The sequence below is a fragment of the Anastrepha obliqua genome, chromosome 3, assembly GCF_027943255.1.
Source record: "Anastrepha obliqua isolate idAnaObli1 chromosome 3, idAnaObli1_1.0, whole genome shotgun sequence".
NCBI lineage: Eukaryota > Metazoa > Arthropoda > Insecta > Diptera > Tephritidae > Anastrepha > Anastrepha obliqua.
In genome coordinates, this window is record NC_072894.1 from 97,782,193 (window position 1) to 97,793,882 (window position 11,690).

At 38.8% G+C, this 11,690-nt stretch overlaps 1 protein-coding gene across 1 annotated transcript; it reads left to right on the top strand.

The window, feature by feature from the left end:
• The first annotated feature begins 6,214 nt into the window (after positions 1–6,214).
• LOC129241034 (bestrophin-2-like) lies at positions 6,215–11,322 on the top strand. Its single transcript, XM_054877161.1, has 6 exons — positions 6,215–6,362; positions 6,431–6,541; positions 6,595–7,333; positions 7,404–7,637; positions 9,051–9,453; positions 10,676–11,322. Exons 1-6 carry the CDS (start codon positions 6,292–6,294, stop codon positions 11,098–11,100), a joined length of 1,983 nt encoding a protein of 660 aa, XP_054733136.1. The 5' UTR covers positions 6,215–6,291; the 3' UTR covers positions 11,101–11,322.
• The last annotated feature ends 368 nt before the right edge of the window (positions 11,323–11,690 follow it).

Sequence of the window (11,690 nt, forward strand, 5' to 3'; positions counted from 1 at the left end):
AGAACGTGCTTCCACATAACAAATATACAACTCTTCAACTTCTTTTTTAATCAGAATTTTTAGAAAACTTCTGGGTAAGCAGTTTTATAGCTCATTAATTTTAAGTTTAACTGTAGCTCTATAGCTCAGCTTAATTTTAATATAAATAACGTGAAAGTATGAAGTCGCTCAAAAATTGCACGGATTTAAAAGAAAATTTGCGTGCGATGTTAACTATTTTCTTTCATACATATAAAGCGCATATTCTAATGTGTTTTATATGAAAGAAATTTATCAACTTCCTATGAAAAAAATGGTTAAAAATCAATGGGGTTTTCAACTACTTAAAACTTGCGGTTTTAAAATTCGATGGGCAATAAAACTGCATACATAGAAGTTTTCTAAATATTATGAGTAAAAAGTTGAAAATCTTGAATAAAAGTTTTCTGAATTTTGTGCAAACTTGTCCACTAAGATTTTTATGGAAGTGAACCGTATTTATTTTTATTTCAAAGAATTAACGAACAAAATTCAGCAAAAAAAAAAATATTGCAAATGTTGTAAAAAGCTGAGGAAAATCACAATATTGCAACTGCTGAAGTTTTACTGCTGTTAAATAGAATTTATTTAATTTAGATGAAATAATATTTTGATGCATGTTCGAAATACAGTCTAGCAAAGTACAGTTCCATAGTTCCAAATGCGGTAGTCCGTTTGATGGTTAGTGTTGGACAGAGGTCTGGATATGTTGAATTGAGAGATGCCCACCACAAAACGGACAACTCGGGGAAGGGGGCCGAGAAAACGATACTCGTGTATAAGTTTAGTATAACCGAGCCTCAGACGTATGGAAGTTGTAGAGAAGATGTTCATGTGTAAGTTTAGTACGGTTGAGCCTCAAACGTATAAAAGTTGTGATTTGGTGTTTGGAAAGGGAAGTTGAGAATGGGAAATTTTTTACAATCAGGGCGTACAAGGGTGTACGGATGATTAAAGGTTGATAATTTTAATAATTTATTTCGAGGAGAACGTGTCGAAAGTGATGGAGGGGTAGGAATATGCATTTTTGGCTGCTGCATCAGATTTTACATTTTTAAGGATGCGTATGTGGCTAGGTATACATAGAAGCTTTATTTTGTTAGGTTACTATATGTTAAGCGGTCTGATTATGTGAACATTTGATACTTTTTTAAAGCTAGACAGGCTGACAGAGAGTGGAGACTGTCTCCACATATTAGGAATTCGCCCTTATAAAAATTTTAAAATTTAATTATTCTTCGTATGTCACAAAAAAGTCTAAAACTGAAATATTTTAAACAAATAATTTAAATTTTTGCGTACGTCAATTGCGCTACTAATCGCTTTCTGGGTTATCTTCATTACTTCACACGTCCAGCTGGAGCAACACTGCCCTTTGTCTTTGTTGTTTTTGCCGTCAACCGTACTGAATTGGTCATTTTGAATCGCTGTGGCATACGATTGATGAACGTACATACATACATACATACATACAGATGTATATGCATACACATGCACAAACAATATTTTTGTTATTATTGTAATTTTTTCAGCTATTGCTATCGCTGATGATTTCGCTGACTCCTAGCAACCGAAATTGGCAATAACAGTAATACGGGAATATATCAAATTGATACTGCGGTAATGATACACACACATATACACGCATTCACGCATATATAAAAAGCGTATTTATGTACGTGTACGCCAGCAAGTGACCAACGGCAACCACAGCTACACAGCAGTCCATCCACACCCACCAGCCAAAGCCGTGCACCACTTATGGCATTGCACGTAGTGATATTGTTGTTGTTATTGCTGCTGTGTTGTTTGCCACTTCTGCCTTCATCTTCCACAGTTCTACGCTTCGGTGAACCGTTGCGGACACTGATCAATTTTAAATCCAAATTGGCTAAATTATTCATGCGACAAAATAAATTATCGCAAAATGCGCTCATCAAATGTTGCAACCGATGGTGACGCCGCTTATACATAAAATAGTATTTTAGTTGTTCATACTCGTAGCAGTGGCAGCGGTGACGGTAGCGTCTGCAGCAGCGCATCGTAAAATTCATAGCCCAAACATTTTTGATGTAATTAAATCCAATTTTCACGTGACGCGTCATAAATTTCAAATGTAAATTAGCCAGGACGCAATTGGGCAGTTAGGGTCCTTGCACGAGTGTGCTGCAAGGCAAATATTAATACAGGGTGGTCCACATGCAGGTGGCCTTGTAATTATAAAATTACAAATACAGAAATTCTTGGCCTGTCTACTATTCTAATCAAATATTTAAAACTTTACGGGGGGACTACCAAGTATAACCACGGAATGCACTCGCATGTATGTGAAGATGTATTAAAACTCCTAATCGAGCTAACCCCAGCATTACATACCAACGGTAGCTATCGCATCTTGCATAAAAATTAACTCAGTGGTCATCTACAAGTCACTATTGGAGTGCGACAAGTCTACGTCCAATCACCTCTCTTTATTGTTTCGTACGTCGTGATGAGCAAAGCCGTAAGCCATACTAAAGAAATAACAGCGGGACTAAATAGACGGCTCGAAGATCTTGAATACCCTGACGATATTTGTCTTATCGCTCACACTTTTGCAGAAATGTCAAAAAACTTAACGCGTTGTAGCACAGGATGGTTCCATTAGAAGTCCACGAAAGTGGGGAAAGTTACTGATCGCCCTTCACTTGGGAGTGGCCGGGACGATTCTTCTACATATGGCTCAAGCAACTCACAACTTCCGGGATTAGCCAACGTATCCTCTGGGTAGCTTCCTCGGGATTGAACCAACGTGAGAAGGCGAAGCATCCCAGGATAGTTGGTTGTGCGCTGGATTTGGGACCCGCCACTTAAAACGCCACCCCCCAATGAAAACACACACAAAGCCTCGGATGAGAACTTCCCACACTGATGACAACCCCTGCAAACGAAATAAGGACTTGAGGGTATGCACCTGGAATGTCCGGTCCCTTAATGGGGAAGGTGCCTCAGCCCGGCTGGTTGATGTCCTCGTGAGAGTAAAGGCTGACATCACTGCCAACCAAGAGATGCGATGGACGGGCAAGGCAAGAAAACCATAGGACCTTGCGACGTCTACTACACCTGCCATATAAAGGAGCGCAAATTCGGTGTCGGATTTGTTGTGGACGAGCGTCTCACAATAATCTGCATCAAAGCGCGATTCTTTAACATCTCGCTCATTTGCGCCCACGCGACGACGGAAGAGAAGGACGATGCGACCAAAGATTCCTTCTATGAGCGCTTGGAACGTTCCTATGAGCGCTGCCTCCGCCACAACATAAAAATCGTGCTGGGCGACTTCAACGCCAAGGTGGGCAAGGAGGGAATCTTTGGTCACACAGTCGGAAAATTCAGCCTGCACAACGAAACATCCGGTAACGGACAGAGGCTGATCGACTTCGCCGGGACCCGAAACATGGTAGTCTGCAGCACCAGATTCCAGCCTAAGAAGATGCACCAAGCAAAGTGGCTGTCGAATCGCACACTGCCCGAATGTAACTTGCATGTATTTTGGCACACTCGTGGACAATGGCTTTTTTCAGCGCTTCGAGACTAGTGAGTCTTTTAGTTCGGACATTGCTCTCCAAAATGGCCCAAAGTGAATAATCCATCGAATTCGTGACTGGCTAATTTGAGAGCAATTTTGTGGACGTTATGAAGTTTGTAACGTTGTTCTTTAGCCATTCTTGATTCACTCGAGGTTTGTGAGACCATGCCGAGTCCCGTTGAAACGTCCATACCTTGACGTCAGCCTCGATGAAAACGATTGGGAACGCCCATCTGCGATTACAGTGGTCCAAACCATTACCTGTGGCGGGTGCTGCCTCCTGGTGGCCATTCGATTACTCCGATTCCCGTATGAACGGTCGGTCAAATAAACTCTATCGTTTTGGGAGGTTACGAATTGCTCAATTTGAAAAATTCTGTCGTCAGAAAACACAAAGTTCGGAGATTGCCCGTTTTCGGTCAAGCGAAGCAACTCCTTTGCTATTTCAAGTCTGACTTGTTGCTGCTTTGGTGTGAGATCATACGCCTTTTCGATTTTGTAAGGCTTTGCTTTGAGATCATTTTTCAGTATGCGGCGGATGCTACGGTCAGACATTTTTAGTTCTTTCGCCAATTGATTGGCACTTGGTTGGGGATTTCGCTCAAATCGCTTCTTCAAAATATATATTTTGGAAAACGATGGTATACAGAATTCACTAAAAAAACAAAATTAGTGGCTGTAGAGAGGCTAGTGAAGACCATGTGGGCTTGGGCTAATCAAAGAACTAATTGCCAAATAAATGTTGGCCTTTACAATGCATTCAAACAGTTTAGAGATGCTTGGTAGCTTGCAAATCGGGCTATAATTGAGAACGCAATTTTTTCTTCCGCTTTCGAAAAAAGGTGTGAGGGTGGTAATATTAATATTTATATATATGTATATTTTTTTTTTCTGTTCTATTTTATTTTCTCTCAATTTTTTCTGCCGCTTTCTAAAAAAGGTGTGAGGGTGGTAATATTAATATTTATATTATATATATTTATTTTTTTTTCTCTGTTCTATTTTATTTTCTCTTATTTGATTTCACATAATTTTTTATTTTATTTTATTTTTTTATTTTCTTGTTGAATTTTTTTTTATAAATTTTTAATTTTACTTAAACATTTTTTCCACTTATGTCTGTAGCACCCTTTGCCACATTTCCTGGCAAATAGGCTGCTGCTGTTTGGTAATTGTTGACGCTACTGTTATTTAGAAATTTTTTAGTAGAAATTTTCCATTTTATTTCAGGTTCAGGTTTTTCATGCAGCAGCTGCTTTTGCCTCTAATTAATTGCCATGCGCCTGGTTTTCTTGATAATAAATTTGCCAATAAACAGTTTTCATTTAATTACGACAAAAGCTGCTCAATGGAAAGCTTACTTTACAGAATTTAATTGATTATTTACGAGGCTCTACTGGAAATGCCATTAGTAATATTTCCTGGTACTTTAAGTAAACTTTGCTCTAACCCCTTCATAAGTAGTGTAGATGCGATCAATAGTTGTGATTTCTAATTTGGGATATCAAATGCAGCAGCTGCTTGACACAGTTAAAATTTTATTAATTAAAACGTGGTCCATATTGATATTGGAAACAATTAAAACAAATAAATTTAATGACTAGCTGCCAATCTCGATATGGATTTATATTTGATTATAAAGGGCCCGCCATCTATCGTTACGGATTTGAACTAGGTATTATTTGAAGAATGGTAACACTTACCTTCATCTGATTTGACAGAAAATTAGTTTTATTCTTCCGCTGAACGAAAATGGTTGTGTATACGCTCAAAGAACGCTGGGAAATATTGCGACATTACTTTGAAAATCATGGTAATGTTGCAGAATGTGTACGAAAATTACGTACGGCAATGGGAAGAAGAAAAGCACCGAATGAAGCGTATGTGCGTTACTTTGCGAAAAAAGTAAGAGAAACTGGGTTGCTTATTGACAAACCAACGCGTGACCGACCAAAAACCGTGCGTACACCCGAAAATATTGCTGCTGTGGCCGAGAGTGTTCGTGAATCACCAGGAACATCAGTTCACCGTCGTTCTCAACAATTGGATATTTCGGAGACATCATTGAGACGAATTTTGCGTAAAGACCTTGGTATGACTCCGTACAAAGTCCAATGAATGAAGTTGTGTTCCATCATTAACCGGAAGGATTGTACTTCAAAATAAAAAAAACAGTTTGGAAAAATATTGAGTAGTTTCTTTTTTATAGCATTTTTAATTCCGTAAAGTTATATGGCGGACCTTGTATATAAAAATATGTATAATTGGCTGAGCTTCTCCTCCTATTTATGGTGTAGGTATCTATGTTTTTCCACAAAGTGAGAGGCCTACAATTTTATCTGGTCTCCGAACTGCAGATGATTTTCTGTGAGTAGGTTTTTCATGGCAAATATACAGTTGGAGGTTTGTCATTGTCTGCCGAGGGGCTTGACGGCTATATAAACTCAGCTGCCTAGGTTTGTTTCGAAAGTATTTACTTTAGAAGAGCTCACTCGATTATTACTCTTACACTTTATGTATTTATCGATTGTATTTTTTCAAATATTGATTTTCATATTAAATAATACTGAATTTACGGAAACAAAATTCAGCCAACTAATTTTCTGCTGAATTCAGAGCATCGAAAAAAATATTTTGTCAATTGAAAAATTATTACATTAAACTAAAGAACATTTTCTACACTTTGCTTGGAAAAAAAAAATAAAATGACCGTCTCTTACTCAGCGGAAGTGGCATCCTGCAGCGGATTTGGTTGCTTTCTTAAACTGCTAAGAAGGTGAGATTCTGCAAAGACGAAAATTACGCAAAAAAACTGAATTTAATTCTCCCTTTTTGTGCTTGCAGATGGCGTGGCAGCATTTACAAGCTGATTTGGCGTGATTTACTCGCTTTTTTGACGATCTACTATACGCTCAGCTTAATCTATCTATTTCTACTAAACGAAACCGGACAGAAGTGAGTAGCAAATTGAAAATTTCACTGCGTTCACTCTTCGAACTCATTTTCAGAACCTTTGAGAATCTCGTACACTACTGCAACAGTTATGGTTCACTCATACCGCTCTCCTTTGTTCTGGGCTTCTACGTGACCGTAGTGATGCAGCGTTGGTGGGATCAATACATGACCATCCCGTGGCCCGATCCGATTGCTGTCTTCGTGAGCGCCAATGTGCATGGACAAGATGAGCGTGCGCGTGTTATGCGTCGCACTGTTATGCGCTATGTTTGTCTATGTCTCACCATAGTTTTTACGCAAATCGCACCACGCGTCAAGAAACGTTTTCCCACACTCGATCACCTGGTTGAAGCGGGTTTGTTGCTGGAGAATGAAAAGTTGGTTATTGAAGACCTGGATGCTTCTTTCCCAAAATACCCCAAATATTGGTTGCCCATTGTGTGGGCGGCTAGCATTATAACACGCGCACGCAAAGAGGGACGCATACGTGATGATTTTTCAGTGAAAACCATCATTGATGCGCTGAATACATTTCGTGGTAATTGCGGTGTTTTGCTATTCTACGATACCATCTCGGTGCCGCTCGTGTACACGCAAGTAGTCACTTTGGCCGTGTATACCTACTTTATATGCCAAGTGATTGGCCATCAGTGGACCAAACATGATAGTCAAAACTATGTAGATTTATATTTTCCACTATTCACAACTTTGCAATTCTTCTTCTACATGGGTTGGCTGAAAGTGGCCGAGACGTTGATAAATCCATTTGGTGAAGATGATGATGACTTTGAGGTGAGTGCGCGACAGAAACTTGCATAAGTTTTGATTTCTTTATTGAGCGAATTCGCTGCTCTCTGAACAGGTTAATTGGATGATTGATCGAAACTTGCAAGTCTCCTATCTCATTGTCGATGAAATGCATCACGAGCATCCCGAATTAGTGAAGGATCAATACTGGGATGAAATTTTCCCTAACGAATTACCTTATCAAGTGGATGGCAAACGCGAGGAGCCACCAGAACAATCCACTGCAAGACTGGGTTTAAATACCAACCAAACTGCGCTTTCGCGATCTGAGTCCAAATATGATGGCATGGTAGGTACAGCGCTAGACTTTGTGTAAGGGATGCTTGCGCACTAAAGAGAAGATATACTTGATTAGTACTAAGCCTCTGCTCCTCTGAAAAGCGCAAATAAACTACTAATTCCATACTAAATATTTAACATTACGGAATATTTTAAGTTCTTTGGTGCTTATAACGAAAGGGGTGTCACCATCGGTCAAAGAATTTATTTCATGCCCAGCTCCGTGCTTTTCTAGATATTTCTAATTTCCTTCTATATGAGATAATAAATGGTGTCAATAGTTCAAACTAGGTGACTCTGCGTAGGCTAATGAAACAGTCTCTGAAGCTCTAAGGAGCCAAAAGAAAATGGAAGTAAAAGTTCAATCAGCCGGTAGATAGAAGAAAAACATTTCTTGGGACCCTGACTTGCCTTCAAGTTGCAGTAAAAAAAACTGTTGCCAACTGTCAAGGTTCAATAAAAAGTTGGCAGTCAGTGAAGAAACTCTTCGGGGCACATTTGCTCATATCTTGCACAAAAATTGCTCAAAAAAGCGATTCCATGTCATGTCATCCAAGTATCATATTTTGGGTATGGTCTTCCATTTATCTGAATTGATGAAACAACATGATGATGAAAAAACCATTTTTTTTAATTTAAATATTTTTTTATTATTGAAAATTGTTTTTCTTTTTATTTAAAATTTCGAAAAAAAATGTTTAATTAAACAATTTTGTTTTATTTTTGTTTATATGGCCAGAAATTTTAAATAAAAAAAAATAAACTTTTTTTTCGAAATTTGAAATAAAAAGGATTTTTTATTATTTAAAATTTTATTTAATTATTAAATTAAAAATTTATTTTTTTTTATATAAAATTTTAGGAAATTAAAAAACAAAAAAATGAAAAAAATGTATATCATTTTGTTTAAAATGTTTGACAATTTTGTTTTGACATTTGTGATAAACACTTCTTCTGAAATTTATTTTATTAATAGCTGAGACTATTTTTAGGCGGCCGCCGTAGCCGAATGGGTTGGTGCGTGACTACCATTCGGAATTCACAAAGAGAACGTCGGTTCGAATCTCGGTGAAACACCAAAATTAAAAAAAGATATTTCTAATAGCGGTCGCCCTTTGGCAGGCAATGGCAAACCTCCGAGTGTATTTCTGCCATGAAAAAGTTCCTCATAAAAATATCTGCCGTTCGGAGTCGGCTTGGAACTGTAGGTCCCTCCATTTGTGGAACAACATCAAGCCGCACACCACAAATAGGAGAAGAAACTCGGCCAAACACCCAAACGGGGTGTATTAATAATAAATTTCTAAATATTCTCAATTGAATTCCTCAGAGATCACAATAGTCTTCCTTAGCACTAGTTCTTTCCTATTTTATAATCCTCCTAACACCGTTACATAATCCGTCCAATTTTTATTCATTCCAGACGACCAGCACACGCCTTGGCGACCGTCTAACTGCATCGTCCTCGATTAGTCGAATGACCGACACCAGTATTCGCTTTCGTGCCGCTTTACAAAGATTTATATCCAATGAAAAAGATAGCAACATATCGCAAGAAGATGCCGAGAAGCAAACAACACCACAAGCCAACGGCTCAGTACATTCTTTAGCCAAATCGCCGTTGAAAATTCGAACTACGGAGACTTTGCATATTATCGATGAAAGAGCGGATGATTTGGATGTAGATAGAACTTTAACTGAGGAGTCTGAATTTCCATCGACAAAAGATGTGCGTGAAATTTTTCATGGCGACGATGGTGGCACCATGCCACCCAGTAGCGTAGAAAGTGTGCAGCCTGAAAGTGGCACTTCCGCACAAGTGACATGTAAGTGACAAATTTTGCATACCAGCAAAATCAAATCAAATTTGAACAGCTCTGTTGATGCTTAGGCGTTTAACCGAGCTCCTCCTCATATTTGTGGCATGCGTCTTATTGTTATTCCTCAAATAGAGGGACCTGCAAGTTTAAGCCGTCTCCCGAAATGGCAGATATATTATTTTTTATGAGGAACTTTTTTATGGCATAAATACACTCGGAGATTTGCCATTGCCTACAGAGAGAAGGCAACTATTGGAAAAAAATGTTTCTATCATTATGCTGTTTTCTGCACGGAGATTCGAACCTACGTACTCCCGAATGGTAGTCACGCACCAACCCATTCGGCTGCGGTATCCAATATTCAGCGCATAGGTTCGCGAACGATAAAGTAGCTCACCTCGATTTCGATATGGTGATTCAGATAGATTTCCGATAAAGAGGCCAGTTGTTTCTCTGTACTAACAAATCCTATATGGATTACAATATCGGCGTAGCCGTTGTTTTTTTTATTATGAGAGGAGTTCCACGAGCGTCTTCGAAACAGAATTGCTAGGCATCTAAGTGTCCTTTAAAGTCCTAAAAAAAGCAAAATGAGATTACACCCAGTGGATCAGTTCGGGATATAGAAACATCCACCAGGGGGATATAGAAACATCCACCAGGGAATAAGAAACCAGAGAAATCGGTGAAGTAATAAGTCTATCTGAATGAATCCGTATCGTTGGTACCTAATCTACGGCAAAGGTGGATGCAATTGAAATTTTTTGGACCAACAAGAAGGAGCTTTCGTACAATGGTTAAGCAACAGGGACAGTAGATTCTCTGGATAGACTAAGGGCAGACTATTTAGAATTATTTCGAATTCGAAATAGAAAATTGCTTGCTGTCCTACTTTCAAGTAGACAATCGCTAAAAATCGTAGTGAGGAATAAAATCTTATCTGAGTGGGCCTAACAAAACAAATTCACTTGCTGCCATAACCCAACGTTCCATGGGTTGGATAGACTATTTTTTATCAAAGGCTACTGCTACTGCTGTCCAAAGCAAACTAACGCAGACTCAGTAGTTTTCGTGTTCGTTAGAACAGTACAACAATAACTTCTATACTGGTTTACCAAAAACAGAATACTTCACTACATTGCAATTTCACATAACTCATCTTATCCGACTTAGAGCACAACTCGTTATAAATCAGCTCATCTAAAGCTTCTTCTCTTCTCTGCCGCAGTTGAAGACATCGATGAGGATGATGAGGTTGAGGAAGTACAGGAGGAGGAGGAAGACGAATTCGAGCGTTTGCGTGAAGAACGTGAACGTGAACGCTTTGAGAGGCAGAAAATGAAGTATGCACGCGGCATATCAGCAGCGACCAATCTGAACTTGGATGCCGACATGGCTGGCGTTTCAGCAGTGCAATCGCCTCTGGCGCGTGGTATGCAAGCCAACCAAGAGACCTTCAGTGTACATTCGTTGACCAGGCAAGTGACTTCGCCCATAGCAATTGGAGCGACACAACAACAACAAAAAGAACTTCAGCAACAACAAGAGCAAGCAAAGGAAGAGTCCAAGCGAAAGCCAAAGAGTGCGCAGCTAGATGAAGGTGATGAGGAAGAGCTCGCAGAAGAAGAAGAAGAAGAAGAAGAAGAGAAATAGGAAGTAGCTCGATGCAACTCCTTTACTGCATACTTAGATGCAGTTTTATAGGCATTTTTATTGCCTTACCCATGCAGATATACGAGTTATTTATTTTATTTATTCTTTATTGATGCCATTTTTAACAATTTCGCCAAATTTTTGCTACTCTCATTAATATAAATACACTTTGGCAATAAATTATTATACAATTGAGTTGCCTATTTGGCATCATAAAATCTACTTACGAGTAAATTTTTGTGTATGAATAGTACCACATTGGTGCGCACATAGTGAAATCTTCCTATATTGGCATAACTTCTCCATAAGTTGATGGTCAGCACCACAAATATTTGGACCGAGTAGCCTACGGCCAGCCGCAAATTTGTGATAACGATTGCTCTTCATATATTACAATTGGCAAGAGTTTATTAGTCATGCTAAGCGCCTAAATGTATACGTTTAGTTTATGTTGCATTTTGCCAAAATTCACAGTGCCTAGGGTTAATGGCGAAATTATGCGTACGCCAGAGTGTCTCCAGTGCAGCAATGGAATTAGAGTAAAAATCATAAACTTAAATTCGAAAATTCCGCTACGCAACACAGTTGAA